This window comes from Panthera uncia, chromosome A2 (assembly GCF_023721935.1).
Source record: "Panthera uncia isolate 11264 chromosome A2, Puncia_PCG_1.0, whole genome shotgun sequence".
In the NCBI taxonomy this organism is placed as follows: Eukaryota; Metazoa; Chordata; class Mammalia; order Carnivora; family Felidae; genus Panthera; species Panthera uncia.
Window position 1 is genome coordinate 571,415 of NC_064816.1, and position 22,667 is coordinate 594,081.

At 64.5% G+C, this 22,667-nt stretch overlaps 1 protein-coding gene across 6 annotated transcripts; it reads left to right on the forward strand.

Annotated features, from left to right (window-relative positions):
* The first annotated feature begins 2,187 nt into the window (after positions 1–2,187).
* Positions 2,188–21,619, forward strand: STK11 (serine/threonine kinase 11). Of its 6 annotated transcripts, none has more exons than XM_049639493.1 (10): positions 2,188–2,930; positions 11,515–11,598; positions 12,743–12,832; positions 13,533–13,665; positions 13,754–13,890; positions 14,938–15,065; positions 17,062–17,119; positions 17,390–17,586; positions 20,040–20,258; positions 21,080–21,619. In XM_049639493.1, exons 1-9 carry the CDS (start codon positions 2,641–2,643, stop codon positions 20,240–20,242), a joined length of 1,320 nt encoding a protein of 439 aa, XP_049495450.1. In that variant the 5' UTR covers positions 2,188–2,640; the 3' UTR covers positions 20,243–20,258; positions 21,080–21,619. The 6 variants fall into 6 exon arrangements, with proteins under 6 accessions (XP_049495450.1, XP_049495452.1, XP_049495449.1 ...); XM_049639492.1 differs by lacking the exon at positions 2,188–2,930 and adding an exon at positions 10,687–11,021; XM_049639495.1 differs by lacking the exons at positions 20,040–20,258; positions 21,080–21,619 and adding an exon at positions 17,804–18,114 and having other exon boundaries at positions 2,197–2,930.
* The last annotated feature ends 1,048 nt before the right edge of the window (positions 21,620–22,667 follow it).

The window sequence follows — 22,667 nt, forward strand, 5'->3', positions numbered from 1 at the left end:
TCATGGTGACGAGTTTTGGAAAGAAAATCAAGGTGAGACCACCACCTGAGCTGAACGCAAGTGTCGGAGGCTTAACCAACTGAGCTACCCAGGCGCCCTGCTTTTTAATATCTTTAGGGTCTGTAGTGGTATCCCTTCTTTGATTCCTGGTACGGGTCATCTTTTATTCTTGGTGAACGTGGAGTTTTGTCGTTAAAAAAAAATCTTTTCAAGGAACAATCTTTTGGCTTCATCTATTTTCCCTACTTGCTTTCTATTGTATTTTACTGGCTTCTGCTCTGGTAGGTAGGATTCCCTTCTCAGAAGAATTTTGGGGTTTGCTGGTCCTGCCGATGTGGCGCGTGACCCCTTCCCTGCAGAGTCACATCAGTCCCCCTCCATGGGTGCCGGAGACGGTGAAGACACTCATGGGGCATGTCCAACCACCACTCTCCGGCACACCAAGTTTGCACAGAGGCTCAGGGCGTTCACAGGTCGCCAGCCTGGAGTCCCGATCTGATGGCGCTGCTCCCCTAGGTCCCACTTTTCTGGCTGTCGTGAACCAGGAGGGTCACACCAGATGAGATGAACAGTTTGTGCAGAGCTAAGAATACAGTGCTGGGCAACGGAAGGGAGGTGTTTTCACATCCGCCCACTTTGTCCACTCTGTACCCACAGCACTCTGCTGGCACCTGGGCCACTGCTTTCCCGCAGTGGGTCCCCTCTGGGTGCAGAGACTCTGCAAGGGTCTCTGGCCTGGAACGTTCCACTTTGGGCCATTCAGAAAGAAAACTTTTTTTTTTAATGTTTATTTTTGGGAGAGAGAGAGAGAGAGAGAGAGAGCGCGCGCGCGAGAGAGAGAGCGCAGGGGAGGGGCAGAGAGGGAGCGAGACACGGAATGCAAAGCAGGCTCCAGACTCAGCACAGAGCCCAACGCGGGGCTCAAACTCACGAACCCAAAGTCGGACGCTTAACCGACTGAGCCCCCCCAGGAGCCCCTAGGGCACTTTTTAATTTACTGATGTCTAAAGTAAGCTCTAAGCCCACCCAACGTCGGGCTGGAACTCAAAGATCCCCAACAGCAGAGCTCGCACGTTCCACCGACAGAGTCGGCCGGTCGCCCCTCCCTGGGGGCTACTGTGTGACCCTTGCCCTGGCCTCCGAGGGGGTCTGTGGGTGAGGGGCTCCTCGAGGGCTCTGCCCGCGGCACAGCCGTTCCCAGGTGGCCGTTGTCGCTCTCGACCGCCGACGCCAGCCCCGAGCCCCTCAGAGGTCGACGCTGCGGGCTCCCCGCGCCCGCTTCCCGCCAACCCCCCCACCCCATGACGGGCTCCTCCGCGGGCCAATGTGCCAAGCTGTATCCACCCCCGGGGCGGGGCCGAGAGTGAACCAATCCCCGTTTGGGCGCCTGCCTGTGTCCAAACGGCCCAATCGGCAGCGGCGGTGGGGCGGGCCGCGGGGCGGGGCCTCACGGCCCAGCCAACAGGCGGGCACGTCAGCGGCGGGAGGGGCGGGCCCCCCCAGCGGGCGTGCGGCGGCGCGGCGGCGCAGGGCGGGGGCGGGAGGTAAACAAGATGGCGGCGGCGTGTCGGGCGCGGAAGGGGGAGGCGGCCCGGGGCGTCCGCGACTGAGGCGGGGAGCGGGCGGCAGCGGCGGCGGGCGCCGGCCGGCTCCGCGCCGCCTTGCATGGGCTGGGCTCCCGCGCCGCCCCGCCTGCTCCACACGTGCGGCGGCTGCGGCGGGGGCACGCGCTGTCCGGGCCCCGGCGGCCTCGGGAACCCCCGGCCCGGGCCTTCGGCCTGCGCCGCCTCAGCCGCCCGGAGCCCTGCGGGTCCCCGCGCCCCGCGGCCCGCGGCCGACGGCGTTCTCGGCGGAGAGCGAGCGCGGGCTGCCGTTTGGGGCGGGGGACGGCCGCTCCGGGGTCCCAGGCCGGTGTGGGGGCGCCCCGGCGGCGGCCGGCTCCGACGGAAGTTGCTCCCCGCGGCGGGAGGGCCCCGGGCAGCCCCCGGCCCCCCGACGCGCGCTCGGGGCTGGCGGGGGCGGACCTCGGTGCCCCCCGCGCCTTCCGGACAGGCACCTGCCGCAACCGCGGGCCCCCGGGACGGCGGGCCCCGCCGGGAGCCGCCCCCAGCAGCGCGCCCGGCCCCCAGCGAAGCTCGGCTGCCCAGCCTGGGGCCCTGGGGCCGGCCGGCCGCCGCGGGGCCCTCTCTGGGCGCGCGCCACGACCCGCTGGTAATGCCCGTCCCGGAGAAGACTTGGTTTGGCTGCAGCGGTGTTTGTCCGAGGGTCTAAAGTCCCTGGAGGATGACCTAGCACTTGCAAGCCCCACCGGCCTCCTGAGGGCCCCCGTGGACGCGCCGGCCCGACCCGAAGCTGCGAGGCGGGCAGGCACCCAGACTTGCGACCCTCCGCACCCTCGGGTGCCGGGGTTCTGGGCCAGGCGCGCCTCTTGAACTCACGACTAGTACAATCGTTTCTTTTCGAAGAAGGATTTCCCTTTTTTTGTTTTTGTTTTTTGCGTTTTTTGTTGATTTTTGTTTTTTGCGTTTTTTTTTTTTTTTTTTTCCCTTGGAGAAGGGAACTTTAGGGGGACAAAAGGAAGAACCGCTCTTCCGGGGGAATAGATAAGGAAGATAAAGGGACCGCCCGCGAGAGTCCAGGATGGATGTGGCCGACCCGCAGCAGCTGGGCATGTTTACAGAGGGGGAGCTGATGTCCGTGGGGATGGACACGTTCATCCACCGCATCGACTCCACGGAGGTCATCTACCAGCCGCGTCGCAAGCGGGCCAAGCTCATCGGCAAGTACTTGATGGGGGACCTGCTGGGGGAGGGGTCCTACGGCAAGGTGAAGGAGGTGCTGGACTCGGAGACGCTCTGCAGGAGAGCCGTCAAAATCCTCAAGAAGAAGAAGTTGCGAAGGATCCCCAATGGGGAGGCCAACGTGAAGAAGTAAGTGTGGGCTTCCTGGGTCAGCGAGCGGCCGGCCAGCGAGGGTGGTCGCCTTCCGTCCTTCCCTTTCTCCTTTCCTTCCTCCTCCCTTCCTTCCTGTCCCCTCAGCTCCCGTGTCCTCCTTGACAGGGAAGGTGTCGGTGGAAACCTGCTTTGTTACTTTAACGAAGTCAGGCCGGCTTGTTGCAGCCGGGTGTCCCGTTTCTTAGGATGCGGTGTCAGAGCCTTTTTCAGAGGGGGGCGCGCCTCCCCCCCCCCAGCTGTCCAAAGAATTTAGGTGCCCAATGGAACCAGCCAATGTTTATTTGGCCCTGAGACGCCGTGTTCCTAAACGGCCCTGGCCGCCACCAGCAGGTTTTCTGCGCAGCGTGCAGCTGTTACTAGGGCCGGGCGAAATGCGATTTGTTTATCCTGTTGGAGGGGAGCCCTGCGGTTGCCAAAAATAATTGTTTGCACTGGCTTATCGGTCAGCAGGGGGTAACTTAGCCCTTTCTTGCTCATTTGGGATGTGACACTAGATGCATCCGTGACTACAAGCCCAGGTGACTCCCTGGGAGAGGAATCAGCCCAGGTCCTGGCAAACTTTTTATCCAGACTTTCCCGGGCTCCTGTCCGCTCTTGGGCTTTGCAGAGGTCTCGGAGTCTGCATGCAGGAGGCTCCCCACAGATGGTGGGAGCCGTGTCTCCATCCCTCTTGCTGGTTTCAGGAGGAGGTGCCCCTCTTGTCAGCTGCCAGCCCCTGGGACCCCACCCTGCCTGGGCTCGTGCTCCTCCCAGCCTCCAGTTTCCAAGAAGGGGTTTATCTAACAGGCCAGGTGGCAGGACTGACTGATGACCTTGGACGTCCCGGTGTCGGCCCTCCCACCAGGCCCATCCTGGAAAGTGTTGCTCCTCTGTCCGCTTTCACCTCCCCCTTCCTGGCCCAGCCTGCTCTCACGCAGAAGCTGAGCTGTGTTCACTTGCCCCGGGCCGGCCCAGGTCTGGGTGTGGTGAAATTATGGATGGGCTGAGGACAGAGACCGGACTGGCTCCCGTGTTGGTGCCCGGCCTCTGGACAGTGTGGTCCAGAGCCAGGGCGGGCTGTATTTCGATGAGGCCTTCTTCTGGTCTTCATGCCCCGGCCTGTGGACGTGGAGAAGGGATGGCCGGATGCCCTAGTTCTCTGTGCCAGTCTCTTACCTGTGACATGGGGTTGGACAGGGGCCACCTGCATGCGGGGGGAGACTGAGGCGGGGGGGGGGCCCCACCGGCACCCTCCTGAGGTCCAAGCGATCCTTCACCCCCGAGTCAGGAATCCCCATTCAACGGCTGCCTTCTAGGTGTTTTCTCGTTAAGCCAGAAGCACCTAGGGGTTGCGTGGCCTCAGCCTGCCAGCACTCCTGCGGGGTGTGGGGCTGCACTCGGGCTCCTGCTTCTTGGATCCCACTCCTGGCACAGCCCCTCTCCCAATGTCCAGGGTCCATCTCTGTCCCACTGGCTCCTCTCCTCATCCCCTGCTGTGTCTGGGGAACAGGGCCCACCCGCGGCTGAGCTCTCCTGCTTGGAGGCGGCACGGGTCCACGGAGCATCCCTGGGGCTGGCCACTGGACTCCGTGCCGCTGTGGCCCCCCAGCCTCTTGGGAACAGCACCCTGAGGTTCCCAGAGTCCCTCTCAAGGGCCTGGGCTGCGTTCTGGCACCAACTGATCCGTGGCGAGAGTCCCCCACGCCCACCCTGCTGACTGTCCTGGGGCTCCTGGTGGCCGCAGGACTCCGCGGACCCCTGCTGGGACACAGGGGTGGTGCTGCGGTGGGCGAGTGCCCGCTCTGCTGAGGCACGGTGCAGGTGTCGTAGAGACACTTGTCCGCCAGACGCAGTGTGAGTCCTGACGAATGCACACACCCAAGGTCAAGTTAGAGGGCGTTCCACCACCTCCGAGAGCTCCCTTGTACTTGTGGGAGACACGAACCACCAGAACCTGATGGGGGGGCGGGGTTTGCTGAGCCCGGCGTCCCAGTCTCCGCACTCCTGAATGGCCAGTCGGGGCCCCAAGAGCTTGTGGACACACGTGAGCGTGCCGTGTTGGGGCTGCAAGGGGCTCGGTCCCGCAGCGTCCCTGAGAAGAACCTGGGGGGAAACCGAGGCCAGGGAGGTGGAGGGGCTCGGGGTCCCCAGCTGGCTTGGCCGTTCGCATAAGGTGTCCCAGCTGTGGGGCCCTGTGCCAGTGCCCGTTTCATCAGCTCAGGGCCCGGCTCTCAGGGGAAGGAGAGGGGTGTCCTTGCATGGGGAAGCCTGTACTCCTTGGCCGGCCATGCTGCCAGCCGGCTGCGGGGAAAAAAGGCTCCTTTGTCTTCGAGAGGCTTAATAAACCCCAACAGCTCTTCTCCGAGTGAAGTGTCCGGAACCGTCCAGACAAGCTCTGGAGTCCCAGCGTGGATCAGAAGCCTTTTTCCTAACGAATGATGCCTGTGGTAAAGGTGGGGGGGGTGGCCCGGGGTGGCCCTCCCGTCATGTGGCTTCCTCCCAGGAAGACCGCCCGGGGTCTGCACTGGCTCCTCTCTCCTTCTTGTTTCTAGAAACTAACAGGTTCTTTTTATAGAGTGAGAAAGTTTCAGAAAGCATCAAGTAGGAGAAAGAGTCATCTGTGATCTCATCAAGTCTTTTTTTGCGTTTTTTCTTTAAACCTGTTCAAGCACTTTTTATATACCCTGATCGTTTTTAGGAAGCGAGTGGTATTGTTTTTCTAACGGGCAGTAAATCACATGGATTGAACCTGTAAAAGCTGGGAAGAAGGTATTTGGTGGGGTCTCCCTCTCTCCCGCTTCGCCGGGGGCAGCCGGCGTGATCTGCTGGTGTGTGTCCTGCCAGCGGGGTTTTGTGCAGGTGTAGACAAGACTGCTCATCCTTCCCGTTTTGACACGGTTGTCTCCTGGGCTGCGCACCGCTGTGCATCCGTGCTGGAGCCGCGGGAAGGCAGCTGCGGGCAGCAGGTGCGCGGCTGACTGGCTGTGCCCACGACCACGACAGACGCTGCAACTCACTTTCCGGAGAGTCGCATGCGCCACAAAATGTTCCTTGTGGGCTTTTTTCCATCAGATGTTTGGGATCATAAAATTCACTTGCTGCTTACCGGCATACAAAGTCGGCGTATAAGGTCACGGGGTGGTCACTCTGCCCCTCAGGCTGTGGCTCTCGGACCCCTGCCAGTCGTCGGGTCTCCACTACGCGTCTCGGTGGTGGTCTTGTTGGGGCGGCAGGGCTCCGTGGCCGGGTCCGACGCACCTGGTGCTGGTGGCTCTGTTTGCCACGTTGGCGAGTTACTTCTTGCCACGTGCCGTGATAAGTGCAAGGGTGCTGGAAGGGCACGTCACCGCAAGTGGAGTCTTGGGGTCAAAGGGAGCGTGTGTGCCTCTGACGAGCTGCGTCCCGACTGCCGGTCCCCCGCCTCCGCAGCCAGTCTCATCCAGCCAGCTGCCGTATCCCGAGTGAGCCCCAGGAGCAGCGGGTCCTCGGCACAGGGCGGCTGCTCTGTACGCAGGCAGGCGCCGGCTTCCAGGCTGGGCCGCCTCGCGGTGATTGGCAGATAGTTGGATCTGGGTGGTGAATGGTTGGGATTGTAGTGTGTCCAGGATCAGAGCCCTGGACTTTGTCGGCTCCTGGTCTTGTCCCAGGCGGCCTCGACAAGGTCCCAGCGTCTGCTGGGGTGCCCCGCCCCGTGTCGGGAAGGGTTCCACTTTAACCCCCGGCTGGCTGGCTGCCAGAGGTGGCCTCGGGAGGGCGTGGTCCGTCCACTGCAACTCACAGGGACCGTCCTGGCGTCCTCCCTGGATGTCCGCTCCTTCCCTGGTGCGGGGCTCATTCTGAAACGCGGGAGCTTGGGGCAGTAGGTCGCGAGCCAGGCCTCACGGTGTACGGGACGCTGGCAGAGCCGCCCTTTATTCTGGGCCCACCATGTGGCTGGACTGCAGTTTATTCGAACAGCTTTATTGACACGGAACTCACACACCGACGTTGGTGGTGATGAGGTGTGATTCGGTGGCATTGAATACTTACACGGATTGTGAAACTCTCAACGCTGCGTGGCTGGGGCAACGGTCCGCCTCCCCGAAAGCAACCCGGTGCCCATCAGCCATCCTCCTCCCCTCCTCCAGCCCCCACGAGCCCCTTCCTGTCTGTGGATGAGCCTGCTCTGAACGTTTCACACACGTGGACTCACACCCTGTGTGGCCTCTCGTGTCGGGTGGTTCTCTCCCTGAGCGTCGTGTGTTCAGGGTCCGTCCGCGAGGCGGCGGGTGTGGGCGCCTCTCGCTCCTGCTCGCGGCTGAGGGACGTGCATGTGTACAGATCGACCACGTCATGTTTGTCCACTTACCTGCCGGTGGGGCGTTCAGGTCGTGTCCACTTGACGCCTCCTGTGAGTCGTGCTGTTGGGGACGTGTGTGTACCGTCCTACGAGCAACTTCCCCTTGTTTTAGTCTCCCTCCTGGGACAGCGTTCAGAAGCATCAACAGCGGGGCTGAGAGGTGACGGGATCTTGCTCAGTGTCCCTCTGCCAGTGCTGCCATGGCCCCTGGTCTGCCCCTCGGAGCCCAGCGGACCCCTCCTCATCTGAAGGGGAGTGACGCGCGGGCCTCGCTCAGGGATGCGTGGAGCCGGTGCTTCTCAAGGCAGTGGGCCTGTTTGTCACTGTGTGTTTTGTTTGGGGCCGACGTGACTGTGAAGGCAGCGACTCTCCATTCCTCTGTAAGCTTGAATGGCTTTATGACCCTCATTCGGTTTTTCCTCCAGTTAATCGACAAGTCGGCTAAGCAGTCCACTTGGGTTGGGCAGCAACCCTGGGCAGGTCCCAGGCAGCAGGAGGGGGCGGGGAGGGTTGTGACCACAGGCACTGAGCCGGGGGGGGGGGGGGGGGGGGCGGAAGGCACCACTTCCTCTGCCTCCACTTCCTGCATCCGGGCTGAGCTCCTCGCCTTTCCTTTTTCTTTACACATTGTTTTTCTTTGTGTTTAGACCCACGATGTAACCTGTAGGGGACACGGAAAGTACAGAGGTGATAGGAACCCCCAGGACGCTCGGGGGTCCCTGGGCAGATGGCTTGGCGTGCCCTCCTCCTGCACTCTCTGTCCTGGAGCTCTGGCCGCTGCCAGCTGTGTTCGGGGACTGCCCCTTCTGTTCGGGGACTGCCTGACATTGTGTCCGTCCTTTCCTGGTAGAGATAAGGTGACTGACTCGAGTGCTCACTCGCAGTGCTTTGATCACAGTGAACCAAACAAACAAGTGGACAGCCCAGCATGCCCACGGTGGATCCGCCTGTTTACGTCAGAGTGTGGACTTTTATTTTTAAGAACAAACTTTTTGGACGTTGGAGTAGGAGTGTTGAGCTGTTTCACTGCAGAGGCAAGGGTGCTGCCCTCTGGTTCGGTTCAGAGCTGGTGCTGTGACCATCTTGTAGAGGATGGACATTGGGTGGTGGTTTCATCCTGATGGCGGTGGGTGGAGGGGGAGGCATGCGAGGACAATGCAGAGCGGGGGGCTCGCCTTCCTATCAGTGAGGACCTGGGGTGGGCTTCCCCGGGGCCCCTTGACTCTCAGTGTGGGATTAGAAGCGTGGTCCCGGGCTCCGTCCCCGTGTCTGCGTGGAGCTCTGCTGTAGATGCTGCGGTCCTGCTGCCCCACATCCCCTACAGGTGGCCGCCATTTGGCTGGAAGAAGGAAAGGCCTCCTGGTCTCAACACATGGGTTTTATTTTTATTTTATTTATTTTTAAGTAGGCGCCACACCCAACATGGGGCTCGAACTCACAACCTTGAGATCAAGGGTCACACGGTCCACCGGCCGATCCAGCCAGGTGCCCCATTAACACATGCATTTTAGTTACGTTGCAGGTACCTGAAGCTATCTCTTTGGATGAAGAAGAGGGCCCTGAGGAAGTTTCCAGGGCCAAGAGGGTAGCACGGACAGGTCGAGGAAGCATTTGACTCACCAGGCCGTAGTGAAGGCAGCTGACCGGAGATATCCCGATGTGTTGGAGAATCTCATTCCGGTGCTGTGGTCTGTGCTGACTGTTCCCAGTCCTGTGTGCGGTCCCAGGAAGCGAGAGCTTGGAGGAGTCGGGGTCTGTCTCTGGGGCTGACCCCGTCGGTCCCCCCCGGGCACGCAGGGCTTGCTAACTTAGCTCCCGCCGTGTACGGATGCCCTTCTCCTCTGGGGCTGTCTCACTCCTGCCCCTTTTGCTAAATCCACCTGGGCTGCCGACCCCTTGACAGGAGTCCAGGCAGCACCTGGCGGTGACCCCAGAGGGGTCTGCTGGCGTGTGTCCTGCCAGTGGGGTTTTGTGCAGGTGTAGACAAGACTGCACATCCTTCCCGTTTTGGCACGGTTGTCTCCCAGGCCATGCACCGCTGTGCTGGTGGCTGGGGGCTGATGGTCGGCCGCCCCCCCATAAATGGGTATTTGCTGCCATCCTGTGCCTGTTGGGTAGAAATGGAGGGTGATGGGCCAGTGGGCAGAGAGTCCCTCTGGACACACGGAGCAGGGCTGGGGCAGGCAGGGGAGTGGGATGGTTTGAGGGGGGAGGGGGTGGAGGAAGGGCTGAGGGAGGGAGATGAGGCCTGAGTTCCAGGGGATGCCCCGTGCTGGCCCAGAGGGGCTCAGAGGCGAGGACAGGGGTGGCCTGAGGTTCCGCTCCTGCTCGTCACGGACCTTGATCCTTTACAGCAGGGCACCGTCCCTCACCTGACACCGCCCACCCCCAGAGGACAGTGGGCCCTGTCTGGGGACGTCTGTGGCTGTCAGGAGTGGTGGGGGGCGGGGGGGGGAGGCGGGGATACTACTGAACTAGTGCCCAGGACGCCCCCACTCGAGAGCCACCTGCCCAGAATGTTAGAAGTGCCGAGGGGGAGACACCCTGCGTTAATTATTCGGGGGGATAAAAAGGGATTCTGATCTCTGCTCGGGAGGGACGGCAGAGTAAGTCCGCAGGGCTCAGAGGGTACAAGCAGGGCCACCCCGGCTTCTGCTTGTCACCCCCTCTCCCTCCCACTCTGTGTGTATTTCTATATGTGCAGCATCCCTGGGCCTCAGTAGTCAGACGGGTAGGGATACTGTGGAAAAACAGGAAAACGAGGGATTTAGGGTAGAAATCTCGTTGAGCCCAGAACTCTGCGGGGGGTGGAGGGGTGGGGGGTGGGCACGTGGGGACAGGGTTTGGTCGGTGAGTTTGTGGGGGAAGTGCCTGCAAGCCTGTGCTTTGCTCTGTGAGGCGATGGCCTCTGGGTCTGGGGTCTCCGGTCTGGGGTGCGGGGCTGTGCACACACGCCGAGTCCTGGGCCCTGGGTGGTTCCAGGCATCACACCGCAGAGGACCTGCCGGGGGGGGGGGGGGGGTGTTGTCAGGAGAGGCCCCCTGGAGGGTCTGTGAGGACGGTGGGCTCTCCAGCCCGTGCCTGAGCTTTCTGCTGAGGACCTCCTAGACTTTCCGTACGGTTTGATGGCATTTAATGTATTCGTGGGGATGGGCACCCGCCACGCGCTCATCTAGTTCGTCATCCCTAGAGCAACCCTAAAGCAACCTAAAGGTCCCCGTCAGCAGTCACTCCCTGCCCCTCCCCCAGCCCCCGGCCCCCACGAGCCCCCCTCCTGTCCGTGGACGGGCCCGTTCTGGACATTTCACACACGGGGACTCACACCCCGCGTGGCCTCTCGTGTCGGGTTCCCTCCCTGAGCGTCATGTGTCCGGGGTCCGTCCTGGGGGTGGCGGGGGTGGGCGCCTCGCTCCTGCTCGCGGCTGAGAGATGTGCGCGTGCGCGGTGGACGCGCCTGAGGGGCGTGCGCGTGCGCGTGCGCGGTGGGCACAGTCGTCTGTGGACATAACGAGCGTGCGGTGGACACTGGGGTGGTTCCGGCTTGGAGGTTTGTGTGGCCGGCGCTGCCCTGGCCAGGCAGGTGCAGGCTTCTGTGTGGACGTGTTTTCAGTTCTCGCGGGCACGGCACACACCTGGAGTGGCACCGTGGGTTCGGCTGCTGGCCGGCGGCCTCCCGAGGGGCTGCCGACCGCTCCCCCTGTACCTGCCGGCTGTGAGGGCCCCCCCCCCCCCGTTCAGACCCCGGAGAGGTGAGGCGTCGGGGGGCCGTCCGCAGAGCGGGCAGCGCTGGGCACGGGCCGGGGGCGTGCGTGGCGCCGGGTGGGCCGTGGCGTCCACTCTGGTGGGGCCTGTGCCCGGACGGGAGCCGCGGAGGTCTCCTGGGCTCTCTGCCCTTCCCCAGGGGCTGCGGGGCGCCAGGGAGAGCAAGGGGGCCTTGCGGGCACGTTTCGGCTGTGGCGCACCGCCCGGGGCTTCGTCCCCACCAAGAGGCGCGGAAGGGATGCGGGGCGGCGGGGACGGTCACGGCCTGGCCTTGCCATGTAACCGAGCCCCGGCTCCTGCACGTGGTGGCTGCTCACTGCCGCCTCAGAGCCTGCGGCCCCTGCGCCCCTGCACCCCTGCACCCCTGCACGGCGCCCCCAGGGCAAGCGCTCTCCTTCCCCGCCGAGCGGAGCGGGGAGCAGGGTGTTCTGAGCCGTTCTCGCTGGCGGCTCCGCTGACGCCTCTGTTTTACGTCTTCAGGGAAATCCAGCTTCTGAGGAGATTACGGCACAAAAACGTCATCCAGCTGGTGGACGTGTTGTACAACGAAGAGAAGCAAAAAATATATCCTTCTGGTCGCCCGGCCCCTCTGCGAGCGCCGGGTCGGGGCTGCAGGCTCGAGCGCAGTTGTAGGGCCTGGGGACCCCAAACCTCCCTCGGCGACCCTGGGTGCTGGGCTGGCAAACCCCGGGGGGCTGCCGGGGCGGCACCAGCCCGAGGGCGGCCTTGTCCGGCTAGTGCCGCCTGCCAGGTCCGCATGGTGTCTTCCAATCTTCGGTTGTGAGGGTGCTGTGCCCTCCCTCCGCCCTGCGCCCTGGGCTGGGAGTACGGGGTCCCAGGCCCCACCCCTAAGTCCGGGGGCCTCGTGGAGGGCGCTCTCCTTGCGTCTGGCATTCCCGCCGCAGGGCACCTTGCCCTGCACGGCTGCTCTGTTTAGGGTAGGACGTGGGGCGGGGCGGGGAGTGTCACTGCAGGGGTGCTTCACTGGGCCGGTCCTTGGCTCTGCCCTTTTCTCTCTGGGGGCGGGCCCTGTGTCTTCAGGGCGGTATGCCCCCCCCCCCGCCCCGCCGGCTCCAGCTCTAGGGGGCAGGTGGGGGGAAGGGCCTCAGGTCTAGCCAAGGGACTGATGTCTTTCCACAAAGGCGTCTGTCACTGACTTGCTGGGCACAGAGTGGCAGGCTTTCCAGCACGTGGCTCCTCTCCAGCATGGTGCACTCTGGGCCACCTCTGGGGGAGATGTGGCGGGGGGCCTCGACCTTCTCTCCTGCTGGCCTGAGACACAGCCGCTTCCGGCTTGGCCTGGCGGCCCCCAGGCTTCCCTCCCCTCTGCCCACCCCGCCCCTCCCTCCTGCCCTGCAAGCTTTGTCTCCTCTTGGTGTGGGGCTTCCTGTGGGGCGAGGGATGAGGCGGGAGCCCCTCAGGGTGTTGAGAGCTTCTCGTGGGCCGGAGGACTGAGCCCAGACAAGGCGACCACAGACCTCCACAGGTTGACCCTGGGGAGGTCAGCGGAGGGGCAGAGGCGCCCTACGGGCTCTGCGATCTCTCTGCACACTACCGCTTGTCTTTGTTGATGCGGCCAGGTCGTCAGGCGCGGTTGGGGTCTTCTCCCCCAAACCCTTCCCGCGAGCGTCTGGCTGGCTGTTCCCAGGGGGCAGGCCCTGCCTGGGGTGGCGGTCCCTGTCAGTCCGTGGTTTCCTTAGCCCCGCACGTATATGGTGATGGAGTACTGCGTGTGCGGCATGCAGGAGATGCTGGACAGCGTGCCCGAGAAGCGCTTCCCCGTGTGCCAGGCCCACGGGTGAGTGCTCGCCGCGGGGGCCCGTGGCTCCCCCCTCCCGTGGGGTCACCCACACTCGGGCCTGTCCCGCGTTCAGACGAGTTTTTCTGATCACCGGCGAGATGAACGCTCCAGTGTGTTTTAAAGCTCAGCTTCGGGGGCCCAGTTTGCAGCCTGCCCGGCCCAGCGGCTGTGTCTGCCGACCCTGGTGGGCTTGCTGCCTGAGACTCTGGGACCTCCTGGTCCTTGAAAGGCCGAGGACAGTGACCTGAACTGCCACGGGTCAGCTGGTCCTCCTGGGGAGTCACACCGCTCCAGCCCCGCTGCCGGCCTGTGTCGTGAGGGAAGGGGAAGCTGGCAGAGTGAGCCTGGGTCCCTGGCCCCAAGGGGCCCCTTTAGGGCCATGTGGTCACGTCCAGGCAGAGTGATTGTGGGGACACAGCACAGCCCTCGGGCCGATGGGGAGCGCAGAGAAGGGCTGCCTGGAGTGGGGCGGCAGCGGGGGCCAGGGAGCCCTCCTCGCCTTCCCCAGGTGGGACCAGGAATGGCTCCGATTGGTCAGCATCCCTCTGGTTCCCTGCTGGGCCGCCCATCCTGTCCTTTCTGTTTGCGGGGCCCCGATGTCTCTGGTGCCGCGGGGTCACTCCCGGTGCCGAGGGGGACCCGAGGGGCAGGATCGAGGTTCCTGGTGGGGCAGGTCACAGAAGTCATGTCCCCCCAGGTACTTCTGCCAGCTGGTGGACGGCCTGGAGTACCTGCACAGCCAGGGCATTGTGCACAAGGACATCAAGCCAGGCAACCTGCTGCTCACCACGGGCGGCACCCTCAAGATCTCCGACCTGGGTGTGGCCGAGGTTGGTGCGCCTCCCTTAGCGCCCCGGGGGGCAGGAGGGGGCGCTCCCGCGGGGGCTGCTCCCTGAGGTCCGCCTGGCGATGCTGCAGGCCCTGCACCCCTTTGCCGAGGACGACACGTGCCGGACGAGCCAGGGCTCCCCAGCGTTCCAGCCCCCTGAGATCGCCAACGGCCTGGACACCTTCTCTGGCTTTAAGGTGGACATCTGGTCGGCTGGGGTTACTCTGTAAGTGCCTGTGGGCCTCGGTCCCCCTGCTTCACCCCCGCCAGGGGCCCCTCCTGTGCCCACCAAGGACTCAGGCCTGTTTGGGCTTCAGGCTTCTAGAACCGCCCCTCCTAGCGTGTCCCCCAGACACCGTTCCCGGGCTGTGCCGGGTGGCCAGAGTGCCAGAGAAACCGTGGTGCCAAGATGAGAAGCCCCCTGTGGGTAGGAGCAGAGGGGGCCGCTCCCCGCCTTGTGGGGTCCTCGGGATTAGCTGTGTTGGGGGTGCACACAGCCGGGCCTTCCTCCTCGGTCGTGAGGGCTCGTACTGGTACGTTTGCCCCGGTTCACACCCCAGGGCCACTGCTGTTGTCTCGAAGCAAGTGTTTCTGTCCTGACTCTACGCCGTCACCCCGGAGGAGTCTCAGACCGTGTCCCCCAGTTCTGCTCGTCCGTCCCTCGGGGCACATCCCCGAGCACTTCTGCGTGAGCAGCGGTCAGCGTGGTGCCTGCCACAGAGGGCAGGCCCTAACTTTCCAGAACCTTCCCTCCTGCCTCTTGCAGGGCGGCTGCCGGCCGACATGGGTGTTTCATTTCGTTTTATTTTTGTTTTTTAAGTATTTATCTGTTTTTGAGGGAGTGAGAGCAGAGGGGCAGAGGGAGAGAGAGAGAAGGAAAGAGTGAGTCCCAAGCAGGCCCCGCACTGTCAGTGCAAAGCCTGACGCGGCGCTCAGTCCCCCGAACCGTGAGACCACGACCTGAGCCAAAATCAGGAGTGGGACCTTTAAACGACTGAGCCACCCGGGCTCCCCTGTTTCGTTTTATTTTGTTGAGAGATCACTCCTACGCTGTAAGAACCACCCTTTTAAGGTGTCCGGTGCAGTGGTTTCTGGTGTTTTCAGAGTGGTGCTGCCACCACCACCACCACCTATTCCAGAGCATTCCCGTCACCCAGTGTGAGGCCCTACAGGTGAGGGTGGTTTAAGGCTCCTGTGCCAGGCTGGTCCCAGGCTGGGGCTGCAGGAGAGGCCCCAACTGACCGGGCCTCTCTCCTTCCCCTTGGGGGCGAAGCTATAACATCACGACAGGCCTGTACCCATTCGAGGGGGACAACATCTACAAGTTGTTTGAGAACATCGGGAAGGGAGACTACACGATCCCGGGTGACTGCGGCCCCCCGCTCTCGGACTTGCTGAGAGGTGAGGCCCTCGGGACGGCACCTGTGGGGCTGGAGGTGTCGGGAACGGGCTGCCAGCGGGTGTTGGGGGTCCTGGGGGTTTTCTACAGACCACTGGCCTCTGGAGAGCTGGGTTTCATCTCTGCAGCCCCACGCCCCACATGCCCGGCCTGTCCCCCCCCCCCCCCCCCCCCCCCCCCCCCCCCCCCCCCCCCCCCCGGCTGGTTTCTTCCTGCTGCGTGTCCCAGGCTGTGCAGCAGGGGGCGCTGTGCATCCGACGCAGGGCCCTGGCCAGGGCGGCACCTCCCCTCCGCCCCGCAAGGGGCGGGGCTGCCACAGCTGGCCTCCTGGGGTTCCTCGATGTTTGTTTTCAGGGCCCGGTGGGTGATGATCTGGCTCATCCAGAGCACCCCCTCAGGTGTGAGTGGTACCTAAGAGTTGTCACCGAGATAGCGCCTCGGGGTCTGTCTCTGCCTGTAGTCCTTAGGCTCTGGCGTGTAACTGACTTTACGCTCGGCTCACGTTGGATGTTCGGTTTCTAGACCTCCTGTGACTTCAGTTGAAGGAGTAGATTCACGTTACTTCACGTGCTCTTGAGAGTTTCCCGATAACTGAGGCAGGCCGGCGCTTACGTTTACGTTAAGATGAAACGAGGCTGGGGCCGAGGCTGGGGCTGCAGCGGCCGAACTCCAAGCGCTGGGCAGCCTGTGCGGCGCCCCCCTCCCTCTGGGGCCCTGCCCGGACAGCCACCCCAGGACCCGCGAAGGCGAAGGCGGCTGAGCACGCAGCCCAGGGTGTTCTGGGAACGGGGGAAGCAGCTCTGCCCTGTTCCCGGTACGCGCTGTGGCCCAGCCCGCCTGCTGCTCAGACCTGGCCTTCTCCCCCCACCCCATCCCCCGCCCCAGTTCTCCTTGGAAGCTCCTGGGCACTCTGGAGGAGGGTTGTGATGTCCACCCTCCTTGTCCTCGAGTGCGCCCAGAGCATGGCCCTCTTACCTCCCCTCACCCCCCACGAGGGCTTTCTTTTCCACCGAAGGTCATTTCAGACACGGCTGAGGTGGCAGACGGCGCACTTTCTCTTGACAGGCAGTGGCTGGTTGGCGGTTTCTCTAAAGGAAGCTTCCTTTGCTCGGTCCGTTACCGCCCTTACTTTTATCAGCGCTTGAAATAGCCCCCATCGGGGTGCTTACGTAGATGGCAGAGGGCATCAGTAGTCCGGTCCCTCACCTCCAAGGCATTTGCCCTAAGGCCGAGGTGGCCCCGGGGTCATGGTCTGCAGATGCCCCTGCACCGCAGCCAGGCCTGGAGAGTACCATCCGGGCCCTCTGAGGCCTGGGGTCCGACCAGCTCTCCAGATCGAATCGCCGTGCGGTTTGGAGAACAAAGTTGTCCTCTGGGTGTGTGACGTGCCGAGCTCTCAGAGCTGTCCCCCCCCCCACCCCCCACCCCCGTGTGGAAGCTACAGGCTCTGGGGTGGGACCTGCCCCCCAGCGCCAGACCCTTGTGCGAACATCCACAGCGCGTCGCCCTCTTGGCCTCCGTTCGCTCCGGCTGTCGTCTCGGGGACCGTCCGTCTGGTCCTGGCTAGCAATGCTGACCGCTAGCGTCACCTGCCTTTTGCCGGCCGGGGGCCAGCAGAGAGTGGGCCTGCGTGCTTGACTTCCCTGAGCACACGGACAGGTTCTGCGTCGCTGCGGCGGGCCTGCCCTGCTCCCCGGCGGCTCTGGTGTCCACCTTCCTGCCGGCAGCCTCGTGGGGCCCGGGGCTGTGCGCACCCAGTGTTCGCAGTTATGGACTCTGCGTGTTGGCCCCATTGCCCGGGCCGGCCCTACTGGTGGAGGCCAGGCCTGTGGGGGGCTGGCCGGGGGCGGGGGGAGTGCCTGGAGCACCGAGCTGGGGCTCCCTTCACACGTGCCCGCACCCCTTCTCCTGGGGGTGTCCTCTGGGCACAGGCTGACACGGGCTGGGGCTAGGGCCACGCCCCCAGCACTGACTCCCCACGCCCTGCTGGTCTGTCAGGGATGCTGGAATACGAGCCAGCCAGGAGGTTCTCCATACAGCAGATCAGACAACACAGGTGAGTGTCCCGTGTGGGGCCGGCCGTGGTGGTGGGGGTGGGTCTGGGGGCACGGGGGGTGCGCGTGGTGGGGGTGAGTCGGGGGTTGGGGTGCAGGGCCTGCGCACAGTGAGAGAGTGGGGGGTGCACGTGGTGGGAGCGAGTGGGGGGCAGGGTTGGGTTATCTGGCCGCTCTCTTCCCCTGGCTTTTAGGCTGGGCCTGAAGTTGGGAGGTGCCCCGTGTTGAGGGCGGGGGAGCCCCTGCACTGTCCTGACCTGTGACTTCCACAGCTGGTTCCGGAAGAAGCACCCGCCATCAGAGGAGCCCGTGCCCATCCCGCCAAGCTCGGACTGCAAGGACCGCTGGCGAGGCATGACAGTGGTGCCCTACCTGGAGGACCTGCACGGCTGTGCGGACGACAATGGGGACGAGGACCTGTTCGATATCGAGGACGACATCGTCTACACTCAGGACTTCACGGTGCCCGGTGAGTGCGGCCGCTTCGCGGCCTGGCCCGGGGGCCCCTGCCCACGGCAGCAGGGATCACGTCCCCGGAGGGGACCCTCCTGTGTTCTGGGGAGTGCAGACCGCGTCCCGCCGGGCGGTGAGAGATGGGGGAAAGCCCCTCCGACGGCCCGAGAGGGTCCAGTGGCCCTCCTGGTGCCCGGCCGCCAGCCCTGACGCGTGTCGCCTTGCTTCCCCAGGTGGCGAGGAGGCGTCTGAGGCAGGGCTTAGAGAGGAGAGAGGCACGCAGAGGAGCCAGTGTTCAGACCTTTCTGGAGAGGAAGCTGAGGCCGGGGGCGTAGAGCAGCTCGGGGCGTAGTGTAGCGCTGCTCCCCCCTCCAGTGCCGTAGAGGCCAGGCCTCGGCACCCCTGCCTCCCTCCTTAAGCCTGTGCAGCTGCCCGAGCGCCCCCCCCCCCAGCCCCTCCCCCACCCCCTCCCACAGCGCTCACAGCTCTGTTGTGTCCTGGGGCCAGCCTGTCGGCTCCTGTCATAAAGGTTTGCCACACTGTGCGTGTGGGGGTGATGCCGGTCTCCCTTTGTGCTGGCTCTTTTGCCAGGGGTGAGGATTCTATTGTTGAAAGAATTGGCATGTGGAGGTGGCCTGTGTGGTGGGTGGGCCCCCGGGAGACCCCACTGGGCAGTAACGCCGTGGGCCCGGCGCCGTTTTCCTGCCAGAGCCGGGGCGGGGATCATGGGTCCCACTCCTGTGGGGGGGCGTGCTTGGGGTTTCTGTGACAGCCCGTCGTGGCCGGCCGCAGGGTCGTCTCAGAGCCAGCGCCTGCTGGACCCCGAGTTTCTGTGGCTTTGGCTCAGCCGTTTCCCTACCGGGTCCGGGGCCCCAGGAGTCCCGGGAGGTGACGTGTACGGAGTCCTAGCTCTGGGAGCCCCGGCCTTCAGAGCTTCCGTTTCCCGTGGAGAGTGAGGACAAGGCGTCCTGTCTCTCAGAGTCGCTGGGGTGTTGTGTCAGGAACCTGTGAGGGGCCCTCGCTGGTAGACAGTCTGCTGTCCCGGGAAGGCTGAGTGAGGACCCTGCCCAATCCCCAGAACCTCGCCAGACTATACTGACCGTGTATGTTGGCTCCCGTGTGCCCTTTGGCCCGTGTGAGAGGCCAGGGGCTGCCTTTGACGGGTAGGGGAGGGCGCACCCGAGGGCAGCTCTCCAGGCTTGGAGCCACATGCCTGGCCGGACGATGTTGTCCGTGTCAGAAGTAGCACAGTCCTGCTCCAGGACCAGTGGGGTTTTCTCTGACCTCCTGTGGGTCAGCGGTGGGCTGCGCTGGGGCCAAGATCCCTCCTCGCTTCAGTCCCGGTGGGGTGCCTCTGCTCAGAGGCTCTCAGCTGCTTGGCCTCGGTCTCCCCGGACTGTCCCCACTGTGGAGGTCTGCCGCCCACCCTGACAGCTGGGTGCCGGGCCTCGGGCTGGGGTGGAGTGGGGGCTTGCCGGCCGTGCCCCAGTCCCTTGAGGGCAGGGAGGCCGGGTCCTGTGCCGCCTCAGCCACAGCTGCTGTGCCGGTGGCTGGGTTCCCGGTGGTCTGTGCAGAGCTGCCCCCGCCCCCCCCACCCCCCGTGGCCCCTCCTCCATCAGAGCAGGGTTCCTGGCCCCCCCAAGGGCTTTCCTCAGCAGGAGCCTGTCAGCAGTGAGGAGCTCTGACCTAGGATGCCATGTTCCAGAAGCTGCTGTCAGGCAGTGGGACTCTTGGCCCAGAGGGGGCTCTGTGCTGGGGAAGAGGTAGGCTGGCGGCAGCCGTGGGCAGCTTTCCACCTGTGTCGCAGGAGGGCGGACTGTGGGCAGCAGGCCGATTCTCCATGTGCACTGAATGAGCCACTTGGGCCCTGGCAGGTTGGCCAGCTCCTATGCGCCTTCCCCTCCCCCGCCCCCGCAGCTCAGGCAGGCAGCCCCAGGCCCATGGCTCCCCGGAGGCCAGCAAGGGCTGGTGCCACCCAGTTGAGAGTAGGGACCGGCAGGCCCTGGGCCCCGATCTCTTCATCCCATGCCCGGCACGGGGAGTCGAGGCTGGCGTTCGTGGGAGAGATGCCTGTCGCACACCTGGCCTGAGCCAAGCCCCGAGGGCCCAGCCTGGTGTGGCCTCTGCGAACAGGCCGAGCCCAGGGCCCTGTGCCCCAGGTCCCCGGTCCCTTCCCCGTGTGCTGGGGTGGATGGTGAGCACTCAGCCCACCTGGTGCAGACACCCGGCTCAAACCTGAGCAGGCAGGTGAGCGTGGGCCGGGCCCCCACCTCGGTGGGCTCCCTCTAGCCACATGAGGGGCCCTGTGGGCGGGGCCGGGGCGGGACAGGCGGGGCAGGAGGTGGAGGAGCCCGGCGGGGCAGAGAGGACCTAAGCCCAGGCAGGCGGAGACGTAGCCTGCGGGCTGGGGGGCCCTGGGGGTGTTGGTCTTGGGCCCCCATCAGCCCACACTCGCCTTCTCCCTCCTAGGACAGGTCCCAGAAGAGGAGGCTAGTCAGAACGGGCAGAGCCGGGGCCCGCCCAGAGTCGTGTGCGTGAACGGCACGGAGTCGGCGCAGCTGAGCGCCAAGTCGAAGGTGGAGCGCCGGGCCAGTGCCGCCTCCAACCCCACCCGCAAGGCCTGCTCGGCCAGCAGCAAGATCCGCCGGCTGTCGGCCTGCAAGCAGCAGTGAGGGTCGCCGCCCGCAGGTAGGCCGCCTCGGGGACCCGGGGGGGATGGGACGCACCGAGGGCACCGGCCCACCACTGCTGACCAGGGCCGGTTCTGCCCTTCACCGTTCTGTCGGTCTTCGTCCACCGCCACCAGCATCTGGGCCAGAGGTAGAGGAACTCACTTGCTCTAGGACCCTGGCTGGGGGTTCGGGGGTGGGGGGTGGCTTGGGCAGCAGCATCTGCGAGCAGGAGGCGGGCCCCTCACGGGAGCCGCCTGTTCTGCCAGCCCTGGGTGATGCTGGACTCAGCCCAGAGGTGTATGAGGCGCCGGGTGGCCGGGTGGGAGGTTGGGACGTCTTGGGTTTGGCTCGCGCTGTCACCCCGGTGGCCGCTCGGCCTCCTCCACTTCCTCTTCCTGCTCCCGCCTGCCCCAGTCCAAGAAGGTGTATGTGGAGGGGAATCAGGCCCCAGGGGTGCAGGAGAGCTCATCGTCTGCTCAGGGTGCAGGCGGGGTGCCCTCTCCCAGGGTGCTGCCCCCGCCCCCCCTCAAGTGGCCCTGGAGTGCTTATCTGCCAGCATCAGAACCAGCCAGGCAGGCTGAGAACTGCTTCTTCAGGGAGGCCTGGCTCTCTCTGTGGAGGGTGGTGCTTAACCCCAGTGGGCAGGGAGTGAACCACAGGGTGGCCCCTCAAACCAGTGCGACCTTGCCTGGTCTCTCTGGACGCCTGACAGCTCCGTGTGACCAGGCCTCAGTTTCCCCCACCCTGTCAGCGGGCCCCAGGGTGGGTGGGCCCTGCCTCCTGAGATACAGAATGTGTTTGCTGGCCCAGGAGTGACCCATCTGTTCCCGTCTGCAGCCCGTCTCATCCAGGTGCCACGGCCCAGGTCCTCAGTCTTCCCATCGACTGCTGGCCCACGTCTGCTGCCCAGAAAGGCCGCCACCACACCCTCCTTGCCGACTGCCCCTCAGGAATCCAGGGGTCCTGGAGGGCCGTGGCTGGGGGGACAGCAGGGACTGGGGACTGGCCTTCCCCTCATGGCCGGTGAACACGGCCTCTCATTGACTTTGCAGCCCTGTGCTGAGCCCCCTCCCCGGGCCTCGGGAGGAGGGAGAGCGCCGGCACGCGGGCCCCGAGGGAAGCCCCTGCCATGCACTTTACGTTCAGACTACTGGTCCTCGCCCCACCCCTGACTTCTTCTTACTCTGCTCCACGTTAGCGCCTCCCACACCTAGTGATGTGTTCGGACAAACCACAGCCACAGCAGGAGCCAGTAGAACAGGGCCGTCAACCGAGATGCATGCCCAGAGCCCAAGGGAGCCAGGCGGCTGCCTTGTCTTTGTTGTTCGGTTGGTTCCTTTTCCTTTTTCTAAGAAAAAATAAAGCAGGTGGATTTGAGCTGATTGTGAAGGGTGTTTGGGAACTGTTGGGTGGTCCTCTCATGGGCTTCACAGCCCGGGGGGGCAGGCTGGGCTCTGCGGGTCTTGCCGGCTGGCAGGTGGTCGGGTGGTGGGAACTGGGGCTTCCGAGGGGGTCTGTCTTTGGCCACGCTGGACAGGAGTCCCCTCAGTGGTGACCGGTCTCCCCGAAGCTCCCCAGGGCCCTCGGCTCCCCAGTGCAGCAGCCGGGGGGCCTGATCGCAGGACCCCGACCCTCTTTCCAAGTTCTCTGTGCCCCTGGGTCCCCAGAGAAAACCCGAACTAAGCAAGAGTGTGCAGTAAATATTTATAATCAACCAGAAAACAAACACAAGAAACTCCATCACTGGATGGTACACAGACGGCACGAAGCTCCGAGGGGAGGGGCGGGGTGGGGCGACTCGGCCGCAGGCGAGGGCTGCCCCATCTTTTGGCAATAAATAAAGCTTGGGAAACTTGAAACCTTGGCCGTTTGGGTTTTGTGTCTTAAAACATGACAGAGTTCCGGCTGCTCTTTGGACGGTGCACCTGCGGGGCGGGCGGGCGGCCCACTCACATGCTTTGGGTGGGCGTGGGAACTCGGCGGGAGGGGGTGGCGGCGAGGCGTTGTTTATTGCTCGGAGGGGGCGCAGACTGCCGCGAGCACATGCCGCAGTGAGGTAAACAGCTTCAGGGGTTTGGCGGCTGCGGCCTCCACCCGACCTGGGCTGCAGAGCCGGCGCCGGCCGGCCCCGATCTCTCCGGAGCCCCGGGCCCTAGAGGGCCCGCGCGTGCGCCCTGGGAAGGCCTTCAGCGCGTGCAGCCCAGACACGCCTCAAGGCTCCACTGGTCCTGGTAGGGGCGCCCTGCGCATGCGCCGCCCCGCACCGCCCGCCCCTGCCCCAGGGAGCAGGTCCTGCGGGAGCGCCTCCCGGTGCTCTGTGCCCGAGACGCCACCACTCAGGGGCTGCTGTCTAGGGTGGAAGGCAGGTGAACGTTCTCCCCGGGAGCCCGAAGAGGAGAGCCTGCCTCGCCCCCTCCAGCCGAGC

Coding starts and splice junctions, on each gene's coding strand:
- STK11 (XM_049639492.1), top strand. CDS start 10,702: ATGTGCGCGTGCGCGGTGGACGCGCCTGAGGGGCGTGCGCGTGCGCGT. Junction 13,666..13,753: donor CCGACCTGGGTGTGGCCGAG/GTTGGTGCGCCT, acceptor GCGATGCTGCAG/GCCCTGCACCCCTTTGCCGA. Junction 17,587..20,039: donor TCAGGACTTCACGGTGCCCG/GTGAGTGCGGCC, acceptor TCTCCCTCCTAG/GACAGGTCCCAGAAGAGGAG.